General features: G+C 35.7%; 9 protein-coding genes across 9 annotated transcripts; 4 read left to right on the top strand and 5 right to left on the bottom strand. All coding sequences in view use genetic code 12, as the record gives it.

Annotated features, from left to right (window-relative positions):
- Positions 1–309: 309 nt before the first annotated feature.
- On the top strand, positions 310–2,241 carry DEHA2B16676g (DEHA2B16676p; the record flags this gene model as incomplete). Its single annotated transcript, XM_457676.1, has 1 exon — positions 310–2,241. One exon carries the CDS (start codon positions 310–312, stop codon positions 2,239–2,241), a length of 1,932 nt encoding a protein of 643 aa, XP_457676.2.
- A 1,840-nt stretch (positions 2,242–4,081) lies between these two features.
- Positions 4,082–4,357, bottom strand: DEHA2B16654g (DEHA2B16654p; the record flags this gene model as incomplete). The annotated part of the gene is made up of 1 exon (XM_002770095.1): positions 4,082–4,357. One exon carries the CDS (start codon positions 4,355–4,357, stop codon positions 4,082–4,084), a length of 276 nt encoding a protein of 91 aa, XP_002770141.1.
- Positions 4,358–5,073: 716 nt separating this feature from the next.
- Positions 5,074–5,271, bottom strand: DEHA2B16632g (DEHA2B16632p; the record flags this gene model as incomplete). Its single annotated transcript, XM_457675.1, has 1 exon — positions 5,074–5,271. One exon carries the CDS (start codon positions 5,269–5,271, stop codon positions 5,074–5,076), a length of 198 nt encoding a protein of 65 aa, XP_457675.2.
- Positions 5,272–6,612: 1,341 nt separating this feature from the next.
- DEHA2B16610g (DEHA2B16610p) lies at positions 6,613–11,139 on the top strand (the record flags this gene model as incomplete). The annotated part of the gene is made up of 1 exon (XM_002770094.1): positions 6,613–11,139. One exon carries the CDS (start codon positions 6,613–6,615, stop codon positions 11,137–11,139), a length of 4,527 nt encoding a protein of 1,508 aa, XP_002770140.1.
- A 473-nt stretch (positions 11,140–11,612) lies between these two features.
- Positions 11,613–11,786, top strand: DEHA2B16588g (DEHA2B16588p; the record flags this gene model as incomplete). The annotated part of the gene is made up of 1 exon (XM_457673.1): positions 11,613–11,786. The coding sequence occupies one exon, from the start codon at positions 11,613–11,615 to the stop codon at positions 11,784–11,786; it is 174 nt and encodes a 57-aa protein (XP_457673.1).
- A 57-nt stretch (positions 11,787–11,843) lies between these two features.
- On the top strand, positions 11,844–11,972 carry DEHA2B16566g (DEHA2B16566p; the record flags this gene model as incomplete). Its single annotated transcript, XM_457672.1, has 1 exon — positions 11,844–11,972. One exon carries the CDS (start codon positions 11,844–11,846, stop codon positions 11,970–11,972), a length of 129 nt encoding a protein of 42 aa, XP_457672.2.
- Positions 11,973–12,614: 642 nt separating this feature from the next.
- DEHA2B16544g (DEHA2B16544p) lies at positions 12,615–12,782 on the bottom strand (the record flags this gene model as incomplete). Its single annotated transcript, XM_457671.1, has 1 exon — positions 12,615–12,782. One exon carries the CDS (start codon positions 12,780–12,782, stop codon positions 12,615–12,617), a length of 168 nt encoding a protein of 55 aa, XP_457671.1.
- Positions 12,783–13,563: 781 nt separating this feature from the next.
- DEHA2B16522g (DEHA2B16522p) lies at positions 13,564–13,821 on the bottom strand (the record flags this gene model as incomplete). The annotated part of the gene is made up of 1 exon (XM_457670.1): positions 13,564–13,821. One exon carries the CDS (start codon positions 13,819–13,821, stop codon positions 13,564–13,566), a length of 258 nt encoding a protein of 85 aa, XP_457670.1.
- A 1,967-nt stretch (positions 13,822–15,788) lies between these two features.
- On the bottom strand, positions 15,789–17,519 carry DEHA2B16500g (DEHA2B16500p; the record flags this gene model as incomplete). The annotated part of the gene is made up of 1 exon (XM_457669.1): positions 15,789–17,519. One exon carries the CDS (start codon positions 17,517–17,519, stop codon positions 15,789–15,791), a length of 1,731 nt encoding a protein of 576 aa, XP_457669.2.
- Between the last annotated feature and the right edge of the window lie 308 nt (positions 17,520–17,827).

Below are 17,827 nucleotides of genomic sequence, written 5' to 3'. Positions count from 1 at the left end.
CTGATTTTACATTCGCATTTTACGACGTTGACTACTTACCCCAAACGGGTGTGCATCTTAACTATGGGAAAAACGCGCAATCTCCAAATGCAGGGGATGTAGTGCCAAGTGACAAAATGCTTTTTACGTCGTATTTTACAAACTTGCATAGATTTTGCAGTACGGTATCACAAAACGAAGCTTTGTTACGCAACTAGTTAAGACATTTAATTATGTAATGGTTTATAAAATTACATAATCAATTTCAAGGAAGGGTAACCCAATCAAAGATTATAGGGATAACAATAAACACCATATTCTTATCACATAATGCCGTGTATGTATTTTTCAGGGGTAGATAGTGATATTATCACATACGATGACCCTGAGAATCGATGCATTAGGGTGAATCTTGATCTATTTATTAGGGTTCTCAATAACAATGAACAAAACACGAGAGTCTTTTTGGACACTCACTTGCTTAAGATTCTGGGTAATGAAGATGGGCAAGACCGTCGTGAGAAACTAGTGTCCAAGGGTAATGCATCAGTGAGTCTAGGGAATATGCCTTCTATACCTATTGTTGTGTATAGTAGTCGTGCATTGATTACTGCTGAATTTAGGGAGATGAGTAGTGATGATTTCAAGGATAGGTATCTTGCTCCGCTTGATATTGCTCTTAAAGAATCGAATATTTGCCGTCGACCTTTAGCACAAGAATATGCTTACCCACGGGGAGATGCAATGCATGTGGAGCAAGCTATCCAAGAATACTTTGATCGAGAAATAGCACGAACAATCGATCATCTTTATCGTGATATTGGTGATATAACCAATCATTTTTGCAGTCCATCGTTTGTAAAATCACCATTAGATGGAAAAAGAGCGGTACAACCTGATATCATTCACATGTTAACTAAGTCGGATTTAAATACGCAATATCCCGAGATTGTTTTCGGGATAGGTGATTACAAAACAGGAGTCTATAAAATGATGCAAGGCTTCGAAGAATTCAAGACAGCTATTCTGAACCGAAGAAGATTGAGGCTGCATTCCATTGGGAACTTCTTCCCAGATAGGGAGTGGTCGCCTAGAGTATTATTTGCGTTGGTTCTAAGCAAATATATCTACCAAGCTTTCCTCTGCGGAACGGATAGGATTCTTATTTCAGACCACCAAACATTCTCAGGATTCTTTAGGTATGAAATAGTGGATGGCGAAATGATTATAGACTACTATGTCATTAATAATCCAGAAACTGTGGAGAATGGCATCACTTTAAGGTCGGCTATAGCGGGATTTTTTTATAAAAGTGTTGGTGATGCAGCTGATACAAAGGCCAGGTTGATGGAAATTTTTAGTGTTGCCAGCAGCACCGACGTAAAAAGTATTAAAGAACTGGATCCATTTTTCAACGTTCGACCTAGAGACCCATCTGGATCTTCGGGAAAATTGGATAGACCTGGGTTTTCAGGCAACTTAGATTCGGTAAAAGAAAACGACGCCAGTGATAACTTTGATGCTATTGATGGTAACACATATTGTCGAGTTATATACGATTCCGCAGAATTTTATCCTGATTTGAAACTTCCATCGCCAGTTTTTGTCAAACTATACTACTACTCTAGTCGATTGTGGGAAGAGAATAGTTTGATGTGTTTGGAGATACCGGAAAAAGAGGGGTATTATGGCATGTTTTTCAACGAGCTTTTAATTAATGAAAGAATTGCTAAGTCAGAATTCGCTTCTAATTTCCCAAAGCTCCTTGTTTCTGGTTATTGGAACGGGCTTTCTGATCATCCGATGCATATATTTGAATACCTTGGGAAGGAGGTCCCAGAAGAAAAGTGGAATAACAAAGAAGTGTACAAAGTTATCAAATCAAGACTCGAAGAGCTTCATCTGATAGGAATTTCGCATAATGATATTAGGCTAGCCAACATTCATGTGTCTGTTTCTGGTAAGATATCTTTGATAGATTTTGGATTATCGGACTACACAAATAATGAAGAACACAAGAAGAATGATTTTGAGACTCTTGAACACATATTGAGATCAAATGGTTCTAATGAAAGTTTTAAGCATGCCAATCAAGTTAATGTTAAAAGCGAAGCTATACCTGCTGATAGAGCAGACAAAAATGACAAATATGGAAATGATAGTAATTCTTCTAGTGAAGAAGTATTTGATGAAGGGAGTTCAGGAACTTTTAGTACCCAAATAACGATAGAAGATATTGCTTCAAAACCATCACGAAGATAATGCATACTCACAAGCTATTTTTTTATCTTATTCATTTGAATCTTGATATTTGCCAGGTATTATTTGACCAAAGATTCGACAAAGTTGTTGTGCTTGTTTTTCCTTCTCAGTATACGCATTTACCCGCCTGGAACTTGTCTAATGCCTTACAACTCTCACTCTCATCTTTCAACTCCCTAGCACTTCCACACTTTCTCTGTTAACTATTTATTAGCTAGAAATGACTTAATACATAACTTGCTTGCATCAAACTCGTAATTGCTGGTCTATGAGTTGAGTAGGATACTTTTATCAGCAATGGAAATGCTAGAGCGATATCACCACCCCAATTACATTCTTGACCCTAGAAATTTTCAAAATTTGCGGCACTACCAGCCCCCAATAATTGCTAGAATAACCCCACCCCCTCAAACAAGACTTGAAAATATAACATCAATTAATACAATACCGGGAACAACACATAATGAAACAATTTTGCGGCTGTTTGTCATCGTACTTTATTTACTCCCATGAGGATTGTTGGAATAGCTTGTCCAATTTGGCTTTTTTTAAATCTTCCATTATGCCTCCATCATACCCTTGACTGACTGGTTGAAGTATCCACCCAAAGAATTTATTTAATTTTAAAAGATAGGGATATTGAAGCCACCATTTTATTAGCTTTGTTTAATGTCTTCGAAAGCAATATCCATAGATATCATATAGATAGTTGGTATTATGTGATAGTTTTCGTTAAATATCGAATAATTCAGATGAATATTTCCTTTGCTTCTCAAAGACCATACATGAGGATAAAATCTTAAAGTGCATGTGAAAATAAACCTGATTGGAATGATCTGCAGCACAGCGCGAAAAAGGAACACAAAAAGTGATATGATACCGTTCCAATGGTTGGCAACCACCGTTCTACAGTTATCATTATAAAACGTAAACAACTCATATAATTTCACTATTCCAAATTAAACATCCAATAGATGTCTATAATAACATGTCCAAATCTCAGAAGAAAAATAAAACTTTCATATTTTTAAAATTTGCGCAGTCTATGATATCTAGGTTATGTTTTTTTGTTTTGATTCAGAAAGAGCCATATTATGGCTCCCTCAAAAGTAAACAAAACCACGCTTCCAGGTTTTGTATGGGCTTGTCGCGGTTCCACCCAATTGCAGGGTATAGTATATTCTCTTTATATAAGTTCTACAGTGTCAAAAAAAGATACACGGCCATTCTTAAATATATGAAAAACATGAATCAGTCAGTTATCTATGCTGTAAAACATGTACTGGTTATGAGGTCGGCGACTAATCACCGAGATTCCTGTAGACGGGAATGCGACTCACGATAAGCTCTTGGTTCAAAGATCTGGAGCAATCCTTTGGCTTGTATTCCCAGTCTTTCTAGTCCAGAAAAGGCAGTAATAAAATTGACATAACATCACAGGATCAGTGAATCACTAAACATTATTCTAAATAATTATGGATTCCTCATGTTCGATCTCACTGTGAGTGACGATCATCTTTTGAGAAACGCTACGCAAAATCGTACTTCTAATCTACTACAATGAACCCAGCATTTGAAGGTAGTATTCACAATTTTAGTGAATTTTTATGAAATTCAAATGTAAGTAATATAGATATTGGGCAAGGCCATAGTGTCTCTAAGTTCTTATGTATGTATTTTGGGTAACTGGAGAGCATCATATCAGGATGACACAGAACTCATGTTTCAATGCAATCAACAAACTCCTTGACACACCAATCGGTGGTTTCACTTACAACACAATTTCCAGTACCAACGTCTGCAGCCAGTCTTTTAAAATGATATTTTGGAAAATCGGTTTCTAAGTGGCGATCCAACAGAAACCTCTTCCTCTTCCTCTTCTTATCTTCACAGGTACATCGTACTTTAACTCGTCCAGCAGCTCGGGCCACTTTCCATAATTTAAGTACCCATTTTTAAAATGTTCAAGACAAGAACACATCACCAAATAGACAGTGAGTGGTTGACAATCGAAAGCGATAGTTATTATCGGAATTTTGCTAAGCAATTCAAAAACCCTCATTCTCACGTTTTTTGCAATTTTTGCTTTTAAGCCTTCTCTGACTCCTACTATCATCTTATTTTATAAAAGAGTCACAGTAAAAGCATTTATAAAGATCTATAGTGGGAAATAATCATACACAGCCGTTAGAATTGAGTGAGATCGTAGTTCTTCCGAAAGTATTCAGTGTTACTTTTGAGCCATGACATAACCACTCTTCCAGTTATTGTATGGGCTTGTCGCGCTTCCACCCAATTGCAGGGTATAGTTTCATAACCTATAAACTTGTAAAGTAGCGACTCTGGTGATGAACTTAACAAAGATAGCTGCAAAAATTGCTTTGAAATGACTACAAAAACCTCTATCAACTATTTGTACCATATGAGTAGTGATACTGGGTTGCAATATATATTAGCGGTATAGAATCGTCAGTTATTTGTAGATCGGTTCAATACTTAGGTAGCTTCGACTAAAACGCTTCGAAAACCGATGGTATGAGTTCCATCTACTGATCGTCTACTTAATTGAGGTCTACGTCCATGAACCTTCTAACTAAAAAACTTAAAAAACTCTTTCAGTCAAGGAGTCTATTATACAAATTTCCCAATACCAAAAAAGTTTAAAAAGTAAAAACAATCTTGGGAGATATGGGCAGCTTGTTATGTTTCGAATACGTGCATCCCATTGGTGGAACGTTGGTACTAATTAACTTTTGTTGGGAATTTGAGTGGATCGTATAAGTCCGGACGGCTAAATTATAGTGGACCTTTTCAAATTTATCTTGTTGTTGATTATGTTATTGTCGATGATAGATCTCCGGCAATAGTTATTTTTGAGGGGCGCAAGTGGGGCGGCTTTATATAGTAGGTGACGATCTCGATAGCCGCGCGCGCCCCCAGATGAATTATATTTAATGTTCCATTTTGCCCTTTTGAATCAATGTCGTTAATCTCACCATCCTCATAGCAACTGTATTCTTCCCATGTCATTCGTTTGATCACAGCAGACAGATCTAATTCTTTTCTCCTATTCACGACAATTTTCCCAGGATTTTTGAGTGTCCCAAGTACATGATCATAACACGTTTGATTTATGGTGCCCGCGTTAAGAGACTGAGTAGCAAAGTCCTTCACTAATCCCAGACTAGTATCATTTGAAGGTATGAAGTTTAATATTAGCTGATTATGTGCGTCTTGATAACTTTGTTGGTCATCTCGTTCCTCTGCATCTATCAAACTAGAAACATTCAAGTTTATTAAATCCACTATACCTTCACATCAAATCCATCTCTATGTCCACTGTCATGACATTAGAAATACAGTCATCCTGATAATATGTACTACGGATAGAAATAGTAGTCCCATTGGTCTCGTGATTAGCAAATTCTATAGATAATCCAGTGGATAAAGATATTAACATGAGAATATAGAAGAAAGACAAAATCATAGTGTCTTTTAGGTGGTATATAAACGCCTTTATTCAAATTCCAGCTAATTATAAAGGAAAAAATGCTAATCATGTTTCTAAAGGCCTTTCTGCAGGAAACAGGCAAGCACTAACGATTTCCAACTCGAGGCAAAATTTCTAATTTATATGTATTTAACATATAGTACTTCACTTAATTATTTTATAACCTTAGGTAACTAGCCAACTAATTTATCTATTAGTATTTCCTAATTTATTTTCTATCTTTCTCAAAACTATGGTATAAAATATTTATACTCCAATTTTCAACGTTTTTTACATGAATATTACATATGTATGTTTATGTTCTCAATGATTGTTGGTTGTTTCGAAGAGAGTCTAACCTAAAATTTATTTTTAATCACCTTCATGCTTTTATTTTTTTCAATAAAAACAAGTTTATTCTATCTTATACAATGTACTGCAGCATCAAAAAGATTTGTTGATTAGATATACGGATTCACGGATCTGCTGTCTGGAAAGGATTATATCCGTCTTCGTTGGTTCTAAAAATACAATTCCTGGGATAAGGGATCTTCCAAATTAGGCAATGCATATACGGACTCGCTGACAAATCCGGCGTTAATTAGTATATAGTTTTTTCCGGGGTTGCTGCGTAGGGGTTTTCAGCTCACAAAGCTTATTACCGTTTTTTGACATATGCAATGCAAATACGATAAGGTTGAATTTCGGTGTACCTTTATCGTCATCGAAACTTTTCTACAATTTTTATATTTATTGCCCTACAAAGAATTCATATTTAATAATTATTAATCAGGTTAGAAAAGTTCAGTTCTTCATTTACTTTTATTTGTGATTTTTCTACCTATTGCAAAGCTTGAATTTATTATCAACAACAATATATCATGTCTGCTGGGGGCGATAATTCTCATGTTAAGGATTACCGACTCGATGGTCATGTTTTATCGGACTCTTATAGTATTCATGAATTCAATCCAGTCGATGAGAGTAATGATCGGTACCAAGGATTCGAAGATTCTAAAGATGGTATTAAAGAATTAGCAAGAACTGTTTCTCGCACTAACCAGATAGGAATTGCCAATGCAAGCGATTCGGAAGATTTAATTCGGTATTTGTCACATATGTCTCAGGTGCCAGGTATTTCCCCATATGAAGGTAATATTGATCCTTCGTTAGATCCAGAAAGTGATGAGTTCAATGCTAAGTATTGGGTCAAGAACTTGAGAAAATTACACGATTCTGATCCCAATTATTATAAACCCTCCTCACTTGGTATAGCATATAAGGATTTAAGAGCTTACGGTGTCGCTGCTGATTCCGATTATCAGCCTACAGTTTCAAATGCAATACTAAAGCTTGTGATGGAAACATATCATCATTTTAGAAAGAAGGATCCAAGTCGTTATTTTGACATTTTGAAATCCATGGATGCAATTATGAGACCCGGCGAAGTAACAGTAGTTTTGGGAAGGCCTGGCTCTGGATGCTCTACTTTGTTGAAGACAATATCATCCCATACCTATGGCTTCCAAGTAGGCGAGGAGTCTAAAATTTCTTACGATGGTATGACGCCGAAAGATATTGAAAGACTTCACAGAGGTGATGTCGTCTATTCAGCGGAAACTGATGTCCACTTTCCTCAATTGTCCGTTGGTGATACTTTAGAATTTGCTGCAAGATTGAGAACACCTCAAAATAGAGGTAATGTTGATCGGGAAACTTACGCTAAGCATATGGCATCTGTTTACATGGCCACTTATGGCTTATCTCATACTAGAAATACGAAGGTAGGTAACGATTTTGTCAGGGGTGTTTCTGGAGGAGAAAGGAAGAGAGTTTCGATTGCTGAAGTTTCCTTATCTGGTGCTAACATTCAATGTTGGGATAATGCAACTAGAGGCTTAGATGCAGCTACTGCTTTAGAATTCATTAGAGCCTTGAAAACATCTGCTTCTATTTTAGAGGCCACACCTTTGATTGCCATTTATCAATGTTCGCAAGACGCTTACGATCTCTTTGATAATGTGATTGTTTTATATGAGGGCTATCAAATTTTCTTTGGTAATGCTAAGAGAGCCAAAGATTTTTTTATAGATATGGGCTATGAATGTCCTCAAAGACAAACAACTGCGGATTTCTTAACCTCTTTAACTAACCCGGCCGAACGTGTTGTCAGGCCTGGTCATGAGAATAGAGTTCCAAAAAATGCAAAAGAATTTGAGATCTATTGGAGAAATTCATCAGATTATCTATCTTTGGTTGATGATATTAATAAATACATGAATGTTACCGATTCCAAGAATCAAAAAGAATCTTATCACGAATCCCATGTTGCGAGACAATCTAAACATCTCTCTGCTAGATCACCCTATACCGTTTCTTTCTGGATGCAAACAAAATACATCATTGGACGCAATATCCTTAGAACCAAAGGTGACCCTTCGATTTCCATCTTTAGCGTCTTCGGTCAATTAGTTATGGGGTTGATTTTGTCTTCTGTCTTTTTTAATTTAAATCAAACAACTAGCTCATTCTATTACAGAGGCGCTGCTATTTTCTTTTCAGTCTTGTTCAATGCTTTTGCTTCTTTATTGGAAATTATGGCTTTGTTTGAGGCCAGACCAATTGTTGAAAAGCACAAGAAATACGCTTTGTATCGGCCATCTGCTGATGCATTGGCTAGTATTATTACTGAGTTGCCTGTGAAGTTATTGATGTCAATGGTGTTTAATTTCTCTATATATTTTATGGTGAACTTAAGACGTAATCCCGGCCGGTTCTTTTTTTATTGGCTAATGTGTTTTCTTTGTACCCTAGTAATGTCACACTTATTCAGAAGTTTGGGTGCTGTGTCTACATCATTAGCAGGTGCAATGACTCCAGCAACAGTATTATTATTGGCTATGGTTATTTTCACCGGGTTTGTCATTCCAACTCCAAAAATGCTTGGTTGGTCACGTTGGATTAACTACATCAACCCTGTTGGTTATGTTTTTGAATCTTTAATGGCTAACGAATTTTCAGGAAGACAGTTCCCCTGTGCTGAGTTTGTTCCCCGAGGCCTGGGATATCAATCAGTTGAATCTAGTCAACACATTTGCTTAACTGTCGGTGCTAAAGCTGGCTCTACATTTGTAAATGGTTCCGACTATATTGCAATCTCGTATTCTTACTATAACTCCCATAAATGGAGAAATTTTGGAATCGCAGTTGCATTTGTTATTTTCTTTTTGGTGGTCTATATTTCGTTAACGGAATTTAACAAGGGTGCTATGCAAAAAGGCGAAATTGTCTTGTTTTTAAGATCTGCTTTAAAGAAACACAGAAAGGAATCCGGAAATCTCAGAACAATTAACGATGTTGAAAGTAAAACTTTGAATGAAAAGGTTAGTCGTATGGATGAAATTGATGCTCTTTATGCGGATAAGCCCAAAAAGGCTTTGGAAACAGATAAAGTACCTTCTTCTGAGGATGTTTTTCTTTGGAAAGATTTAACTTATCAAGTCAAGATTAAGTCAGAGGATCGGACCATTTTAGACCATGTAGACGGTTGGGTTAAACCCGGTCAATTGACTGCTTTGATGGGATCGTCTGGAGCTGGAAAAACTACATTGTTGAATTGCTTGTCTGAACGTGTTACCACTGGTATTATATCTGATGGTGTCAGAATGGTAAATGGACATTCCTTAGATGGCTCTTTCCAGAGATCTATTGGTTATGCTCAACAACAGGATTTACACTTATCGACTTCTACTGTTCGTGAAGCCTTTAAATTTTCAGCTTACTTGAGGCAACCCAACTCTATTTCAAAGAAAGAGAAGGATCGATATGTTGAATATATAATTGATCTATTAGAAATGAATAATTATGCAGATGCTTTGGTCGGTGTTGCAGGCGAAGGTCTAAACGTTGAGCAAAGGAAAAGGTTGACTATAGGTGTTGAGTTGGTAGCCAAACCTAAATTGTTATTATTCTTGGATGAACCTACTTCAGGTTTAGACTCTCAAACTGCATGGTCTGTTTGTAGGCTTATGAGGAAATTGGCTGATAATGGGCAAGCCATTTTATGCACTATTCATCAACCTTCTGCTATTTTATTGAAAGAGTTTGACCGTTTGTTGTTTTTGCAGAAAGGTGGTCAAACAGTCTACTTCGGGGATCTAGGTGAAGAGTGTTCTACTTTAATTAGTTATTTCGAAAACCACGGCTCTCATACATGTCCCAAAGAGGCTAACCCGGCTGAATGGATGTTAGAAGTTGTCGGTGCTGCTCCTGGTTCTCATGCTAATCAAAACTACTACGATGTTTGGAAAAATTCACACGAGTATGAAACTGTTAGAAATGAAATAGAGTTCATGGCAAGGGAATTAACTATCAAACCAAGAGACGAGTCGCTGGAGGCTCATAAAAAATATGCTGCTCCAATTTGGAAGCAGTATCTAATTGTAACTCGTAGGGTTTTCCAGCAAAACTGGAGATCACCTACTTATATTTACTCTAAACTTTTCTTGGTTGTTTCTTCTTCTTTATTCAATGGATTTTCCTTCTTCAAAGCTGATCAATCAATGCAAGGATTACAAAATCAAATGTTTTCTATTTTTATGTTCATGATTCCATTCAATACCTTGGTTCAGCAAATGTTACCGTATTTTATTCGACAAAGAGATTTATATGAGGTGCGAGAAGCACCATCTAAAACATATTCCTGGTTCGCATTCATTGCCGCCCAAATCACATCTGAAATTCCTATTCAAATAGTTGTTGGTACTTTAGCATTCTTCAGTTGGTATTATCCAGTAGGGTTGTATGAGAATGCAGTATCTACAGATTCTGTGGACTCTCGCGGTGTTTTAATGTGGATGCTTCTTACAAGTTTCTTCGTTTACACCTCTACTATGGGTCAATTATGTGTTTCGTTTTCTGAATTAGCTGACAATGCAGCTAATTTGGCTACTATGCTTTTTACATTGTGCTTGCTTTTCTGTGGCGTTCTTGCTACCTCTGATGCTATGCCTGGTTTTTGGATTTTTATGTATCGAATTTCCCCGTTTACATATTTAGTTCAAGGCACTCTAGGTACAGGTTTGGCTAACAATAAAGTAACTTGTTCGCAGAGCGAACTATTGACTTTTAATACGCCAGAAGGACAAACATGTGGAGAGTATACGAAAAATTTTATGAATCATTTTGGTGGCTACTTGACGGATCAATCTTCTACGAACATATGTGAATATTGTCAAATGGCATCTACTAATGATTTTTTGAGGTCCATCAATGTTTATTTTGATGAACGATGGAGAGATTTGGGTATTTTCATTGCATTTATTGCTATCAACATAATAGGAACTATTTTTTTCTATTGGCTTGCTAGAGTTCCAAAGGGTAATAGAGAGAAAAGGAGGAAAGATTAAGTCAAGTTGAAATAATTTATAGAACAAACAAAGGAAGTTTTATAAATTTGACTGACTTTCTCTTTCAATATTATTTTGCAATAAAAATGGTTGCGTTCTGATTCAATAAAGCTTGCCGTTTTAATAATTCGCTCTAATAATTCTTTCGTTTCCCAGTCGCACGTTCCTGCAAAAATAGATGGCGCTGAATACATAGAAAGCGTCATATCCATCACCAAATTCAATTTCAAATATCCGTATAATTTTTGATTCAAAATTGTACCAGCTACCGCAGCATCAACTAAACTCCTAAGTCTATAGACCACGTAGTTAAATAAAATGGTTAAGTCATATTTTTATTTGTGAGACGACTTGAACACTAATGATGAATGGAATGAATTGATAATCTCATAATAGCCACGATAACTTGCCGAGCATTTTATATTACGTGCAAAACAGTAAATGCAGGGTAACTCCAAGCGAATGATTAAGGGATGTCTATCATATATGCCATGTACTTCTCTGGTAAAGAGAGTAATGCTATCAGCATTGATGATCCAAATGTAACAGTATACTGTAGGGTTCAGAATTTCAATGAAAAAAAACATAAGAGTCTTTTTGGATACTCACCTATTAAGAATTCGAAATTATGGAGGTCAGGAAAATAATGTTTCAGATTAGCGTCCAAGAATGAAGCATCCGTTTCACTAGGAACTACGTCTTTTATGTCTGCTCTGGCTTACATCACCAGTTTATTAATGACAGCTCAATTCAGGGAGATAACTAGCGATAAATTGATAGAGAGCTACCTTGCTCCACTTGATAGCTTTGGTTCTAAGGAGATGTCTTTATGATGCTTTCCTCTGTGGTACCTATATGGTTTTTATCTCAGATCACCAAACATTCTTCGTGTTCTTCAAATATGAAATTGTAGGTGGGAACCAAATGACTATACTACGTCATTAATGATCCAGAAACTGTTGCACATGGAATTACTATAAGATCCGTCCGAAGGTCAAGATCCATTTGCTAATGTGTCTCCCAGGGACTCTTATGGATATTTAGAGGAGCCTACAAGTAGCCATACTCAGGCATTATATATATAGGCGAAGGATGAGGGTAAGCAGGTAGGTATTCAAAGCTAATACAATTTGTCGAATAATTTATGATGCCTTAACCGTTATGCTGATGTAGAAATCAAAATCCTATTTATAGTGTTTATCAAACTATACCATTACTCTAGCCGATCATAGGAAGAGAATGAGTTGATGTGTTTTTATTTCCGAAGAAAAGTGTTATCTTGAAATGTGCTTTAATGAACTTGTAATTAATGAAAAAATTTAGAAATCACAATTTGCTATCAATTTTCCAAAGCTCCTTGTTTCTGACTATTGGAATGGTCTTCTTTCGGATGTATATGTTTGAATGTCTAGGGAAAAAATACCAATGGAAGAATGGGATATGGATAACATATATCAAGTTATCAGAGTGAGACTTCAAGAGCTCCACCTGTTACGAATTTCGTATAGTGATGTTAGGCTGGCCAACATCCATGCTTCCGTGTCAGTAAAACTTTCCTTGATAGACTTTGGAATATCTGATTGCACAAATAATGAAGAACGTAAAAAGAATGACTTTGAATTTCTTGACCGCATACTGGACATACTTGATTCTAGTGGATCTAATATAAATATTGTCTAACCTTTACAAAAAATGTTAAAGATCCAATCATTAAGCGCTTAATATATAGTTAATGCTAGGTCTGAATATTCATTGATCGTGGTTATATCGACTATGAAAACGTCAAACAAAATAGGTGAATTAAAATCTACTGACTCTGTGGATACTAGACTGCTATCAGTTAGTATTCTTTGACCAGTTTCTAATCTCTCTTGAAAAGGCGTAAATTCTTCTGATTAGCCTAGTTATGTCTTCGTTGAAATTTGATGGATATCATGCTCCTTATTCGTAGCGTCTCCGGGTGTATGATTTCTTCCTTGAATTCATCATTAGTCATATCTCTAAATTCAACTGTCGCATTAGAAAAGAATTGATAAGATATATTATTCAATCAAAACTGAAACGCGCTCTTTTTAATCGCTCCAGGTTGGTGCTTCTCCAGATTTTTCGAATATGGGTATCCAAGAAACACATGTATTCTACTTATTGTTTTTCTGGGTTGACATAATCAATATTCTACAAAAATAACACGAACGGATTATGCCTAACTTCAGCAAAAAAAAATTTGGGCTAAACCTCCTGAGAAAAATAAATTTTAAAATTTCGTTGCCTGTCGCAATGCGATAAAATGGTAAGGCCTTTATTAAAATTTTAGATAGAGGCTTTGGAGCCATATTTTATTTGAGATACGAGCTAGGAAGTATTTATGCACTTTATCAAAGTTACAATTTTGGTATATTAATTCGATAATGTAATATACCTTAACTAAATAATGAAAGATAAAAGTGAAATAGATAGGTACCATAATTTCAAATTCGGGAGGTTTGCAATATTTAGTGCTGCTGAAAGACTAGATGAACTAGCTAATTCAGTTGAGCTTGACTGAGAAGTACAATACTCACCTTTAAATGTGTCACTCAACTCATTTGCCGAGATGTCCATTGCATCGATTTGAGGAGAGCACTTAATACATTGGTACATATTATTCCAATAATCGTCGGGAAGAGTACAAATGCAGGCCATTAATTTTGGGCCTTGAGGATTATCGTAGTATGCTCCACATGTCTTTTTTTTGCATTTCTGCTAGCTGGGTACAGTTGCTCATCCACTCACAGTCAATATTACTAGGGTTGGCATCAATGTCCATCGGTAACGATGATGAGCCATAAGCTATCTTTGAGCTTGCAATTATTATATACCCTAGTGTTGAAAACTTCATAAAATAAGGTAAAACAAATATCAATAGATTATAGATCTTTAATTTGAAAATTCTTTATTGGGCAGACAGAAGATATGGAACTCGGTATTGACACGCTTCAGCTATGTTCCTCCCTTGATTTCATTTATTTGCAGCAGGGAATTAACACTTGATACTGTTCAATATAGATAATAAAATTAATTATTATTCCTATACTTGAAAAACACTAAGCTCTGAAAATTTTCTGATATCATGTATCAAATAATACCCAAAAATATAATATATGCATATAGTCTCCCATTATAATATATAACCTCTTGAAGTGATTTCTCTAAAGGGGAACTCATTTCAGTATTCTTTTTATCTTTTTCAGGTTTTACACAATATAACAGTATAATATAATCAATAATTTCAAGTATAACTTACTATCTAAGATACAATCTGAATACCTTTTAAATTGACCTCCTTATATAGTAGATTGTTGGGATTACACATTTGAACTCTTTGCCATAAACGGTAATTGGTATTACTTAAACCAGTAATAAATAGTTTAATTAATTATTTTATCAGCTCATGGTCATCCCATTTGTCTTAGAATGGGAATATTCACTGGTAGTATTCACTTTGTTAACCCAATCAAAGTCAATCTCAACACCTATAAATAAAAGTTGAAGTTTTTTTCTCCAGTATAGAAACTAACAAATATTATCTTTCAAAGTAAGCATTCTTAAATATTTTAAGCATATATCGTTCTTTCAATTTTCCCTTCATATTTAATCTTATTCTAATCTTCCAGAACTCTCCATAGACGTTTATTCGAAACATTAAAATTAAGGAGCTGGTTTTCTGTCATATTATTCCAGAGAATAGTATGCTTCGGGATTAAAAAGTAAAAATTATTTAGAGCTTAATGAAAAATTAATATGTATTCTGAGAGTATAAGCTATTCCCTTTACTCCTTCCTACCTATCGGAATCATTTATATCTGAATTCAAATCTCCGTTGATATGAGGGCCCCTTAAAACCTCAAAGTGAATAGATACTAAACATGATCCAAATTCAAGAATCTATTCCATCTATACCTTTGCAAAAGTACATGCTGCGAATGTTGGATTGAAAATTGCTATAGTACTAACACTCAGTTTATGCTCTACAAAAATAGTATCTGGTTATGTTTGCACCCAATGCATGCATGATTTCTTATTAGAACCAAGGTTATTAGTTGCCGGTCTAAAGGGGTTTATATTTGACGGATTGCCAAATTGCGATTGATAGTTACTTCTTCTTCGGCATCCTTTGTCAAAAAGCCGCGCAAAATTAAATTCGAAGAACTCCCTTATAAGGCAGTTTGCGACAATGTCGCCTAATATATAACATTGGGTAGAACCAATAGATTTCATACTAAAAAGTTCAGTCTATAAAGTTTTGTGTCTGTTTGCTTACAATAAAGATTTTTGGTATTGCTATCTTAATCATATTAGTACATAAAAACTCCTTAAATTATTTGCTTATGAATTCACATAATTATAGCCATATATCATTATATTCTATAATACTTCTGATTCTGAACGGGACGTATAAACAAAACCGTTCGACGGGTTCCAAGATTCAAACTTTCATAAGACGAAGTTTAATAATGTACTCCTAGCTATTGCTTAATGGTATATGGTAATACTAAACTAGGTAATCGAATGTTTCATATTGAAATAGTTAAAATATTGTTTCTAAGACTAAAATTAAAAGTATATGTGTATATAGAGTGTTATATTTTAATGAACAATATAGAAACTCGTTACTCCTGTCTTTTATCTTCAGGCTTATCTTTTGCAGCGTATCCCGCAGAGAAAGCCATGTCTTCTTGTGAAGGAACCTTCCATGAACTTGATTTCCATGCGGGTATCCCCGATGCATATAATTGATCAACTTCTTCCAATGACAATCCTTTAGTTTCATAAACAAAGAAATATGTGAACACAGTACCGAAGCAAATACAACCGAAGAAAACAAAACCATATGCAAATTGGATCTCATTTGTAATTGCAGTGGTAAAGAAGGAAATCAAGAATCCCCAAGTCCAGTTACCGGCTGTTGCAACGGCCATGGCTTTAGACCTAATTCTCAAAGGATATATTTCGGAAACAATTGAATAGACACCGCCCGCCCAAGTTGAGGCGAAGAAGAAAATGAAAAGAGTTGTAATAAAAATTTGAGCATTACCTTGGGGCTTTATATGCACATCACCTACAGTGCCCAAGACTGAGTAGATCAAAAAACAAATAGCCATCGCAACACCTCCGCTTAATAAACATAATCTTCTTCCTAGTTTCTCAATTGCATAGATACCAACAAAAGTAGATGCAAAGTTCACAACACCCAACACAATAGATGTCTGGAATGAATCACTCAATCCCACAGCATCAAAAATGTATGTACCATAGTAGAAAAAATAGTTATTCCCAGTTAACTGTTGCAATGATTGCAACATAACACCAGTTATAACACGCATAAGTATCCTTGGCTTACCAACAACCAACTGACCCCATGATGCATTCCCCGCAAGTTTTTCTCTGTCAATACCACTTTGAATTAATTGGATTTCAGTATACACGCCTGGCTCTTCTGGTGAAACACCATTCGAGAAAGAGATAGATTTCTTTGCTTCTTCAATCTTACCTTTTTCAATCAAGTAACGTGGCGATTCAGGCAGGAAGACCATACCGATGAATAAAAATATAGCCCACGCAAAAGACAAACCTAGAGAAATTCTCCACTGGCGAGAGTCATTAAAGTTATGATATGTACCATAATTAATACAGTACCCAATAAAAATACCAAAAGTGACGCAAAGTTGGAAACAACAAACTAACGTACCTCTATATGCTTTTGGTGAAGTCTCACTAATAAACAACGGCGACAACACAGAAACGGTACCCACAGCAAATCCTGCAATCAAACGACCAAAAACAATCTGAATCCAAGAAGACTGTGCTGAAATCTGAATAATGATGCCCACGATATATACAATCATTGCAAACATCAATCCAATTCGACGTCCATAAACATCTGCAATCTTAGATAAGAAAATACACCCAAATGCACAACCAACATTAAAAATGGCAACGATCAAACCAATCTTATAAGTCTTAGAATCACCATTAGCATCTTGTAAACCAAACCTATCTATATAGTCAGGCATGTTGGTGAATCCAGAAATGGTACCTGTATCGAACCCAAAAATAAATCCACCAAAAGCAATGAAAAAACAAAGAACTATAGATGAAAGTTGATCCTTAGTTGACCTTTCTGGCATGACCGGTAACTTATTTAAAATCTCATCTGCGGTTGGAATTTGCCCTTCATTATCTGGTATTTCATGCTTTTCAATATCACCATAATTTTCTAACTTCTCATGTGTTCCTTGAGGTTCAGTTCCATAATTAGTAGTACTATTAGATGTGCTCACATTATCATTTACACCTGCTTCTACTGTCAGGCTCTCCGTATTTGGTTCTGTATTGGTCATGATTCTTCATCTATCTATTAACACCGACGGAGTTATACATTTTGCGTAAAGGTCACTTTATTTATACTTGTTAGCCATCTCGTGATTTGAACCCTGAAGAAGGTTAATAGTCGGAAAAATTTTTGTTCTCTGGAAATTCGGAGAATTTTGAATAAATATGCAAAGTTGTTCCTGTTACTTGCTATTCCTCTATATAAAACGTTTCTATTTCTTTATGCTGAGTAATAATTCCCGAGAGCGGAAGCCGATTGGTTGAACTGCCCTGGAGATATTAGGTCATATGGCGTACGATTATAAAATTAATCCGG

The sequence above is a fragment of the Debaryomyces hansenii genome (genome assembly GCF_000006445.2).
Source record: "Debaryomyces hansenii CBS767 chromosome B complete sequence".
NCBI classification, from domain to species: domain Eukaryota; kingdom Fungi; phylum Ascomycota; class Pichiomycetes; order Serinales; family Debaryomycetaceae; genus Debaryomyces; species Debaryomyces hansenii.
The sequence above is the reverse complement of the archived record's forward strand: the minus strand, read 5'-3'. Positions and strand labels throughout refer to the sequence as shown.